Source organism: Argopecten irradians, chromosome 15 (genome assembly GCF_041381155.1).
Source record: "Argopecten irradians isolate NY chromosome 15, Ai_NY, whole genome shotgun sequence".
Classification (NCBI taxonomy): Eukaryota; Metazoa; Mollusca; class Bivalvia; order Pectinida; family Pectinidae; genus Argopecten; species Argopecten irradians.
The window spans coordinates 31,646,803-31,658,848 of record NC_091148.1 but is presented as its reverse complement, the minus strand read 5'-3'; the positions used below and the strand labels follow the sequence as shown (position 1 = coordinate 31,658,848).

Sequence of the window (12,046 nt, the reverse complement as noted above, 5' to 3'; positions counted from 1 at the left end):
TAGTTGAGATTACATGATGTGGCCAAAGGGAGATAATCCTCTAATACTAAAACTCTAACTTATTATTGTACGAGTTATTCCGCATTGGTCCAAGATCTTCATATGAAAAGGAGAATTTTTGCTCTTTAAAAATACTGAAATTCTAATGTGTTTACCTATTCATTATCAAAATTGATATTTTGAACCTAAATCTCAATATGAATTTCAAAATTCACATCATGGTTATCTAGGAATACAGGGGCGTAGGAAGCGGGGGGGGGGGGGCGACTGAAATTTTCTAAAATGCTTATTTGAAAGAAAAAAGGGTCCTCCTGCACATTTTTCGTACTTCATTCTAGACAATTTTCCGCTGCGCGGCGCATTTCCTCAAACGTTCAAACACATAATGTCAAACCTTAAATAGTAAAAATTCAATACACACGAACTAGACTAAAAATGTCTATCAAGGGATTCTATGTACTATTTTAAACAAATGTCTCTTAAAAGATCAATTTGTTTATATGTCTTAGCGAGACAATTAATTCATTTTTTATGTTACACAACAATGTGCCTATGGTGTGAAGCCGGTATATTCAGATCGAGTAGGGTTACATAATATTATGACGACACAATTATCATTTCTAAATGCAGGTAGCTTTAAATCGAAAAATTGCCATGTTAAGTACGCTTTATAATATAATCATTAGAATACATAGTAAAACTCATCTCAGCCATTCTAAATCGTAAATTTTTTTTCCGGAGGAGACCCTCGGACCCCCCTAACACCAAATTCTTGCGCCTTTAGGCCCTTGCAAATTCATCAAAATGCCTCGTAAAACTCATCTCAGCCATTCTAAATCGTAATTTTTTTTCCGGGGGAGACCCCCGGACCCCCCCCCCAAACACCAAAATCTCGCGCTTTCGGGCGCACGCAAATTCATTAAAACTCATTTAAGCTATTCTAAATCATAATATTTTTCCTGGGGGAGGCCCCGGACCCCACAAACACAAAAATCTCGCGCTTTCGGGCACTCGCAAAATCATCAAAATACATTGTAAAACTCATCTCAGCCATTCTAAATTACAATATTTTTCCCCGGAGGTCACTCTCAGACCCCTAAAACACCAAAATTTCGCGCCTTCGGCGCTCACACGCTAATTTGCGCATTCTTTAATTTCCTTTAAGCGGGGGGGGGGGGGGGGGTGTTACAAAATATTGAGGACCTTTGCCCCCCCATTACGTTTCATCTTCCTACGCCATTGGAATAATTACCTGTCAGAAAACATTTTTAATTTTGAAATTCATAATTAGCCAGCCAATCAGCGGCCGGGTTAAAATTCTATCCTGGGCTCAATCTTCCATACACACGGGCCGTTTCGAAGGTCTTTTTTCATTTAGTTTTGAATACTTTTCGGGATGTTTTAAGTTCTACATGTACACGTATATATGAACAATGTACACATGTTTGCGTAAATACACGTACATGTGTAGCTACACCGCATACATGGGAGGCCGTCCTTACGTGTCCCTAGCAAACAAACAACAAAAGTAATGCACAAACCCAATAACTGACAGGTTTAAAAACTTTTTATGTGTGTAGCACAGCTGTCACCTGTGACACCGGATGTTCAAACACAACCGGTGCTATTTTGGGCAAATACCCGGCCCATTTGAGATCACAGAACCAAATAAATTCCCATAGAGGACCGTGTTAACGTTTGCTACTATTTAGGTTAAATGAAGTTATCAAAATTCTTTACAAATTTTACATCTACAACTGATGTACCCTGAATATATCCAATCAGCAGGCTCCGATATATTCACCTCTCTATGAAATCTTCTGCCCAAAGGGGGATTCCCCTAAATCTGTTTTTCAGTTGGACCAGACTACTTTCGTAAGAAATGCTTTCTGATTAATATTGAGTTAGATCGTCCGTTCGTTCAAGCAATCGTCTGTTCGCTAACATTACTTATATCATTACATAGGTAGAAATCCCGTGTTTTGATCGCGATCAAATCTAGTTTTATTAGTTTCTATTCCTATAAAGAATGTCACCAAGTATAACCAGGAGTGTGACTCTGTATGATGGATGTTTTCTTACACTTCATAATATTCTTTAATCTTGTTTCAAAATCGTATTTGCGTTTGGATTCATTTTTAACTACGCGTCATTTTAGGTTTGGGAAGAGTTGTACATGTACTATTTAGGTTTTTGTAATTTTCTGTCAATATAATTGACTACAAGCTCAATATTACCTCTATATACTATTATCGCTAAATGTCTACAGAAGGTTGTCCTATTTTGCAATTACCAGTGGCGTAGCGCCCGTGCATGCTTGCATGCTCAAGCATGCAATAAAAAATCTGACTTACATTTTAGTACAGTCAGAAAAAACACAACATTTGAATACACGTAACGCTGCCGAATATAAATTACGTATAAATACATATGATATGTCCAACTGTATGCCTAACATAACTTTGTGCACATTTGACAGACTTGAAGATTGGCCATTCTGGAAAATTATTAGAATAGTCTATATATTTCCAGTTACCACGTGCATTTAGTTGTTAAATTTGATTGTTTGAATCTTGTCGAAGACAATATTAGACTTCTTCACCAAATTCCCTCAAGCAAATGTGGACTTTGAATCGGGAAACACTTACGAATACCAAAATAAACAACATCGCATCAAAAGTGAGAAATATTCTAAAAACATATAACTATATTTAAATGATAGCAAATCAACTGAAATAGCAATTGCATTATGTTCTTGGCCAAAGTGAATTTTTCAACTTTAGTTCACTTCCCGCCCCGTTAAAACGCGTGTTAATCCATGATTTTCGGTGTCTACTCACGAAATAGTTGACTTTTATTTTTGTAGAACATGAACAGATTGTTGATTAAGAAAAAAAAAAAGTTATTGTAATTGTTAGAAATAGCACAGAATATGTAGAAAAATAGGTCATAAATACTATGTTTTTATTGAGGTGGTCGAGGACTGGTCCCTTCTTACGCAATTACGTAAACTTAATATCAATTTTGTTTAAAATATTCGCCATAAGTTTTTCATCAGTTGAAATAACACAAAATTCTCCCATTGCTTACTATTTTAATTTTTACAGACAAAAATCCGTTGTTTTTTTGTTCGAGCACTTGTCAGGGGAGTCTAGTATAGTACTATTATATGTATATAAAAAAAAATCACCACAGTTAGTTTAGTATAGTTTTGAATGGTTATCAACTAAATATCGTTACCTCCATTTAACCATTGGTATATACGTTAATAGTTACCAAAGAAGTAAAATGGTTACTACGTTGTAACAATTTCCCGTCAGCTTCTGGGGGGCTTCGCCTCCCATACCCCCTACCGGGGCTTCGCCCCTGGACCCTGAGCAGGGGCTGTCGCCCCCTGCACCCCCAGGCATGCAGACCTATATATCCAGACCTAGCTACGCCACTGATTACATGTAGATTTTCACGCACCGGAAATCGGAAAATGTATTATAAATGTAACATAAATCCTGACATGAATCTATCTTTTGATTCAGGAGTTTTGTTTAATGGTATATTCTAAACGTGTCCTGGAAAAATTACATTGTATATACACAAACACTTGATATTCTGTTATTGTGTTCCCAAGGTGTTCTGTATTACAATTTTTAACTTTATTTTTTAATTGTAAAGATCTTTACAATGATAAGGCCAAAAAAATGTGTGTTTAGGCAAAAAAAGTAGGGTAGGTATGTCGGGGGGTGGGGGGTATGTTTTTTTTAGAGATTTCCATTCTAAAACAATGGCCGGACACGGAGTCTGAGATCGAAATCCCGACTTTTATTTTTTTTTCGTAGAAAAGTGGGAAAAAATTAGGGTCGGGGTTAAAAAATTAGGGTCGTTTTGGTAACCCTAAACAGACATATTCTTTTTTTGGCCTAACCTACATTTTATATGCACCCGTCTATGTATGCCAAACATCTCTATTGACTAGATCCACTCTAGCGAGACGCCCCTGCTGTGGCATTGTTGTTTCATCCTATATCTACTTTTTTTATTTTCTCCTATAATATCATATCAATCCAAATTTATGGTTGGAGACTTATTCGGTTTCTCGTTTTGCATTTCGAATCTATTCTTATTTCTAGCGTATATATCTACTTTTGATTTTCATTTTTCCACGTATTTATCTAAAAAGACTGACCTATTTCATATGGAATACGCACAAAGATATTCCGTGGACATCTTGACCCGTTTCCTGTGAATACTAATCCATACAGGTAGGTTCATACCGATCTTTCGTATTACATTATTTATAAGCACATTTTTGTGGATGATTATGTTGTTGTATTTGTTGTTCTGTGATAATAACAACTATATCTGTTGCCTGCCTTCTTATATTAAATGCCTGTTAATTATAAGGTCCCTCATTAACCAGTACCACGTTTTCCTCAACCACTTTGCCCATGTAAAGATTACTGTGGTTCTTTCCGTAGACCACAACTCCTGCTGGCCTTACTTAGCGTTGAAGCCAAATTGGAGTGTAACGACTGGTTTTCCACATTTAGTGGCTTCACCAATAGGATTGGGTGAAAAGGAAAAGGACTAGAAAATATGTAACAGACACACTTTCTGTAATTTGCGTACGATGGAAACTATTCCTAAATGACATTTACATAAGCGTCACTAAATTGTCTTTATTGTAAAATTTTGTTGATTTCCCCTGTAAAAATTAGAAGCTAATTGTCATCGCACGATGTATAATAAGCCAACATCATGTGTACCCGCTGCAGGTGAAGCGATATCCACGTATTCTGACAGTAAGACGGTGAGAATATTCCTGGATATGTTGACAGACATCTATAGCTAGATGTCAGACGAATGAAGACGATGTCTCCGTCTGTAAGACGAGCGGGGAAGACGGCTGTCGATGGAGGGTGGGGATGGGTCATCACCTTTTCAGCCTTCATGCACAGTTTTCTCGTGGATGGCATTTGCTTTACATTTGGAACTTTCGTAAAACATTTTCTCGACTATTTTGGCGAGAGCAACGGGAAAACTCAACTGTTAAGCTCCATAATCAGCGGAACTTATCTTGCTATGGGTACGTAAGGCATGTGTTCTTCCGTCATTATTAAACAGTTGGCCAACTGGTTTCAAGATCACCATCAACCTGAACCAGATTAACCTAGATTTCCATGTCAGGTGTCCCCGTTAATACTTGTATTAAGTGTATAATTTTATAAATATCTTGTTTATTGTTTGATTCGAACCTCCACTCTATAAAACACTCATTACAAACAAAGTTCACTGCCCCCTGAATGTGGGACCGCAATGTATGGCAAGCCAACATGACATTTATTTAAAGAGCATTGTCGATCCTTAATTTCAATGCATATTTATAAGATATCTTGACTGCGATATAAGATCTCTCATAAAGTATATGAGATATCTCATATGATATATAAGATATATTATTTAATATATAAGATATCTTATCTAATATAAAAGATATCTTATATACTATCTAAGATATATTATATACTATATAATATATCTTATATAATATACATTTGTATGAGATATTTAAAAAATATCTTAATGTTATATTAGATATCTTATATCAGATATCTTATATATATATACCGCTAATAGATATAAATATGGGATAGACCTTGCTCATTCAATAAATTTAATTGGCTTGCTGTAGCAATGATGGGTTTTTGATCGGTAATAACTGAGAAGTCATTTTTTCATTTGGACAACAATAAATGACGGTACAATCAATACTTATCCAGAAGAACAAATAATTCTGTAACACGTAAAGACGGAACAAATACGTTCGTTTCGTTTCAGGCTTGCTGTCAGGACCTCTGACCGAGAGGTTTGGTTGTAGAAGACTAGCCATTATTGGGATAGTTTTAGCCAGTACTGGTTTGTTCCTCTCGACGTTCTCGCCAAATCTGGATGTCATGATCCTGTTGTATGGCGTCGTAAGCGGTATGTCTCATCACGTCAGTTAGCGGTATGTCTCATCACGTCAGTTAGCGGTATGTCTCATCACGTCAGTTAGCGGTATGTCTCATCACGTCAGTTAGCGGTATGTCTCATCACGTCAGTTAGCGGTATGTCTCATCACGTCAGTTAGCGGTATGTCTCATCACGTCAGTTAGCGGTATGTCTCATCACGTCAGTTAGCGGTATGTCTCATCACGTCAGTTAGCGGTATGTCTCATCACGCAGTTAGCGGTAGTCTCATCAGCGTTAGCGGTATGTCTCATCACGTCAGTTAGCGGTATGTCTCATCATCAGTTAGCGGTATGTCTCATCACGTCAGTTAGCGGTATGTCTCATCACGTCAGTTAGCGGTATGTCTCATCACGTCAGTTCGTCCAGTCGTAAGCGGTATGTCTCATCACGTCAGTTAGCGGTATGTCTCATCACGTCAGTTAGCGGTATGTCTCATCACGTCAGTTAGCGGTATGTCTCATCACGTCAGTTAGCGGTATGTCTCATCACGTCAGTTAGCGGTATGTCTCATCACGTCAGTTAGCGGTATGTCTCATCACGTCAGTTAGCGGTATGTCTCATCACGTCAGTTAGCGGTATGTCTCATCACTTCAGTTAGCGGTATGTCTCATCACGTCAGTTAGCGGTATGTCTCATCACGTCAGTTAGCGGTATGTCTCATCACGTCAGTTAGCGGTATGTCTCATCACGTCAGTTAGCGGTATGTCTCATCACGTCAGTTAGCGATATGTCTCATCACGTCAGTTAGCGGTATGCATCATCACGTCAGTTAGCGGTATGTCTCATCACGTCAGTTAGCGGTATATCTCATCACGTCAGTTAGCGATATGTCTCATCACGCCAGTTAGCGGTATGTCTCATCACGTCAGTTAGCGGTATGTCTCATCACGTCAGTTAGCGGTGGGTCTCATCGCGTCAGTTAGCGGTATGTCTCATCACGTCAGTTAGCGGTATGTCTCATCACGTCAGTTAGCGGTATATCTCATCACGTCAGTTAGCGGTATATCTCATCACGTCAGTTAGCGGTATGTCTCATCACGTCAGTTAGCGGTATGTCTCATCACTTCAGTTAGCGGTATGTCTCATCACGTCAGTTAGCGGTATGTCTCATCACGTCAGTTAGCGGTATGCATCATCACGTCAGTTAGTGGTGGGTCTCATCACGTCAGTTAGCGGTATGTCTCATCACGTCAGTTAGCGGTATGTCTCATCACGTCAGTTAGCGGTATGTCTCATCACGTCAGTTAGCGGTATGTCTCATCACGTCAGTAGCGGTCAGTTATCACGCGTTGCGGATATGTCTTCGCATCACGTCAGTTCACGTCAGTTAGCGGTATGTCTCATCACGTCAGTTAGCGGTATGTCTCATCACGTCAGTTAGCGGTATGTCTCATCACGTCAGTTAGCGGTATGTCTCATCATCACGTCAGTTAGCGGTATGTCTCATCACGTCAGTTAGCGGTATGTCTCATCACTTCAGTTAGCGATATGTCTCATCACGTCAGTTCGTTTATTTAAGTCCAATTCACCAGAAATGTCCCTATCACATAGATCGTTATTATGCACGCTTCATTAAATTTGCCGCTGTCCAGTTAGTTGGCATTTAATCTCCCATAATATCCAGCTGAATGCAGTTCAATATGCTTTTATTTACATTTATGATGACATCTAAAGAGATTTTGCATCTTTAATTAATAAAGAATTCATTATCACCAGAAGAACACCTATCATCAGTGATCGCTCGCACGAAAATTCATTGTCCGCTAATCCTGCCTATATTATTAGGCTTATTTTTTTTTAATTTTTTTTTGCATAATATATAGGCAAAAAAATTAAAAAGGCCTATTAATATAGGCAGGTTTAGCGGACTAGATAATTCATTGACAATGGCGCCATAATAAGCCGATGACAGTTCATTCCTGCTGTACTTAGTAAGGTTACATGTATATATTGATGTTGAAGGTGTTGGGCTCGGACTGGTATACACGCCCTCTGTCGTCATAGTCGGACATTACTTCAACAAACGCCGAGCCTTAGCCACTGGGATAGCTGTATGTGGGTCAGGTATTGGCGGGTTTGTGTTCGCACCCCTGTCTGTCATCCTCATCGAGACGTACAACTGGAAAGGAGCGCTATGGATATTGTCAGCCATAGTGTTAAATGGCGTCATCTTCGCGGCATTCTACCGTCCACCACCGCCTGCCTCAGATTCCACATTTGCCGACACCAAAATATACCCCAATGATAATTCTCATCAGAGACAATTTGTCCTTGCCTTCAAACAAACATTGCCACTTTTGTCGAGCCCGACATTTGCTCTGTATAGCTTGTCTGGGTTCCTTGTTTGTACCGGTAAGTAATCCCCTCGAATATATTCGAATATCCTTTGCTGGTCGGATGCTATATTTAACACATTCGGTTGAACCAAGACAAATGGAGTTTGGCGCGGATAAAGATAAAAGTGTATATGACCCTATTATCATTGTAATGTGTATTAGATAATTCAAACTTTAAACTTCCACGATATAAGATGTATTTATTTGCTGTTTCAGGTTTTTACATTCCGTTTAATTTCCTGCCGGTTTTCGCCAGTGGCCTCGGCCTGACTGCCGGTGAAGGAGCCTTCCTGATATCGGTGATGGGAATATCTAACACTGTGTCAAGGGTTCTGGTTGGCTTGTTAACGGACCAATCCTGGGCCAATTCTATAACTATCAACAGTACAATGCTTTTCATTGGAGGAATTGCGACTTGTTTTGTACCCCTTTATGCCACGCACGCCATTCTTATAGCATACGCCGTTCTGTTTGGTACCACTGTAGGTAAATAGGCTTTCAAATTACACAGAAACCATTGAACTTCTAATTTTAATTGTCTGCGATTTGTTTTCATCAAGTCGATTTGAAATTTGATCCAATATCGTCTCAAGCAAATAGTATATCATCTTTATTTTTGGTTAGGGACATTTGTAGCATTAAAGTCCATCATCCTGATAGAACTAAAGGGAGACAAATGGTTGTCCAATAGCTTAGGGCTCGTCAACTTCCTGGTCAGCATATCAGTCTTCATTGGGTCACCCATTGCAGGTAAGTCAACTTTTCTACTCTAAGGTTCATTTGGTGTAGGTAGGTAAACTTTGTAGCGCACCCATCATCAGATGACGGGCTATTCAAATCGTCTTTCGTCCATCTGTTAGCAATTCTTATTATCGATATTTCAGAGAGAACTGAAGGCATCTTTCTCAAATTTCATATGTAGGTTCCCCTAGGGCCCCATTTCTGTTATTATTGCATTTTGGGACTAATCGGTCAACAAGATGGCTGACAGGCAGCTATTTTGGATTTTTATATTGAAAGATTGTTACCGCTAGTACTGAGGAGATTTGTCCCAATATTTTATGTATATGTAGGTCTAGCATTTTGGGACGATTAGTCAACAAGATGGCCGACAGGCAGCCATCTTAGGGTGTACATACAGTTCCTATGCGGCCTCTTGTGGCTCATTGCATCACCTATTTCAGAAAAGTCAACATTTCAATTCATTGGGTCACCTATTGCAGGTAGGTAAAATTCTCTAGTCATTGGTCTCATGTTGCAGGCAGGTCAATGAAAGATAATACTTACAGACATTCGAAACGATCGATCATACTTAACAGGCCAATTGATAAACTTCAATCATTAAAATCACTGTTGAGTATAATGTCACTGGAGGTGAGTATTGGATGGACGACCCAGCGGTATGGTACATCCGCTACATAAATGGTATAATGATGTTTATTTGTGTCCACTGTTTGGGTTTAACAGGAGCCCTCTCTGATATAACGGAAAGCTATGACGCTGCCTTCTACTTCGCCGGCGGAACAATCGGACTGGCGGGCTTGATGTGTTTCCCTCTTAGATGTATAGCCAGATGGGAACACAACAGGCATCCCGAAAAAGACGAAAATACAGAACCTCGCCTGACCTCAATCTGGACAATTCGCAAGTGATTAACCGTGTAAGGAATGTCAAAGAAAAGTGTCTCGATATGACAGTGATATGATATTTGCTTTAATTTCTAATTTTCGTTACGACTTAGAAATTTACTGTCTTTGTTAAGAACATCCAGAACGAGATCACGTCACCTCATTGACGATAGTTCGCCCGAGAAGTGATAGCATTTATTGTATGTAAAATATTCTGAGATGTGATAACATAACGTATTGTATGTAAAATATTCTGAGATGTGATAACATTACGTATTGTATGTAAAATATTCTGAGATGTGATAACATCACGTATAGTATGTAAAATATTCTGAGATGTGATAATATACAAATATTTCATGGGTTACTGTGCTCTAGTTCATAATATTTAACCCGAGGTGGTGGTAATCAACAAATGTTATATTGCACGAGGCCGAAGGCCGAGTGCAATATAATATTTGTTGATCACCACCACCGAGGGGTAAATATTATGAACTAGAGCACAGTAACACATGGAATATTTTTTTATTACATAATCACCAGTTTTCAGTTGAATATTGTTATAAAAGAATATGACAATCACTAACAAAATCATTAACACCGCACCGTACGGAAATAATATACTAGAGCACAGTAACACATGGAATATTTTTTTTATTACATAATCACCAGTTTTCAGTTGAATATTGTTATAAAATGAATATGACAATCACTAACAAAATCATTAACACCGCACGTACGGAAAAGCTTCAAATCCTATTGAAGTTTGACGTATAGCACACGAACGTCAGGTTGTAACTCCAGTTGTCTTCTTTCACATTATTAGACCTGCATGCAGCCTTTTAATTTAACTCATTCATCGAGTCCGTCCTCTACTCGATAAACGTCTATATGACGTGCTTGATTCAAGATCTATTAAATTAGCGCGAAATCGAGCGTGAACCTTTGTGACGTCATAATAACGTACCTCACCGTTACGCGCGATTCCTCGGAAGTTTTCTACAAAACTAGACAACAACAGCGAGGTGTTCCTAAAGTCATGCAATATAACATCTCGAACCATGCAATATAACGTTTCCATGGAAGCGTGCAATATAACTTCCAACAGTGCAATATAACAAGGTTTGATTAAACTGTCGGGATAATAGTTAAAAATATAATATTTCTTCATATATAGATTGGTGTAAACAAATTATGTAATAACATTTCGTATTGTATGTAAAATATTCTGAGATGTGATAACATTACGTATTGTATGTAAAATATTCTGAGATGTGATAACATCACGTATTGTATGTAAATATTCTGAGATGTAAAATATTCTGAGATGTGATAACGTTACGTATTGTATGTAAAATATTCTGAGATGTGATAACATTACGTATTGTATGTAAAATATTCTGAGATGTGATAACATCACGTTTTGTATGTAAAATATTCTGAGATGTGATGACATCACGTATTGTATGTAAAATATTCTGAGATGTGATAACATTACGTATTGTATGTAAAATATTCTGAGATGTGATAACATTATGTATTGTATGTAAAATATTCTGAGATGAGATAACATCATGTTTTGTATGTAAAATATTCTGAGATGTGATAACATTATGTATTGTATGTAAATATTCTGAGATGAGATAACATCATGTATTGTATTAAAATATTCTGAGATGAGATAACATCACGTATTGTATGTAAAATATTCTGAGATGTGATAACATTATGTATTGTATGTAAAATATTCTGAGATGAGATAACATCATGTATTGTATTAAAATATTCTGAGATGAGATAACATCACGTATTGTATGTAAAATATTCTGAGATGTGATAACATTACGTATTGTATGTAAAATATTGTTAGGTGTGAGAACATTACGTATTGTGTGTAAAATATCCTGAGATGTGACAACATTACGTATTGTGTGTAAAATATCCTGAGATGTGATAACATTACGTATTGTATATAAAATTTTCTCTGAAATGTGATAACATTACGAATTGTATGTGAAATATTCTTAGATGTGATAACATTACGTATTGTATGTAAAATATTCCGAGACGTGACAA

At 37.7% G+C, this 12,046-nt stretch overlaps 1 protein-coding gene across 2 annotated transcripts; it reads left to right on the top strand.

Moving 5' to 3' along the window:
• Positions 1-1,809: 1,809 nt before the first annotated feature.
• LOC138309683 (monocarboxylate transporter 12-like) lies at positions 1,810-10,552 on the top strand. 2 transcript variants are annotated; one of them, XM_069250903.1, is made up of 8 exons: positions 1,810-1,875; positions 4,175-4,256; positions 4,770-5,080; positions 5,833-5,976; positions 7,969-8,358; positions 8,559-8,828; positions 8,967-9,092; positions 9,810-10,552. In XM_069250903.1, the coding sequence occupies exons 3-8, from the start codon at positions 4,858-4,860 to the stop codon at positions 9,992-9,994; spliced, it is 1,338 nt and encodes a 445-aa protein (XP_069107004.1). In that variant the 5' UTR covers positions 1,810-1,875; positions 4,175-4,256; positions 4,770-4,857; the 3' UTR covers positions 9,995-10,552. The 2 variants fall into 2 exon arrangements, with proteins under 2 accessions (XP_069107004.1, XP_069107005.1); XM_069250904.1 differs by lacking the exon at positions 4,175-4,256.
• Positions 10,553-12,046: the final 1,494 nt, after the last annotated feature.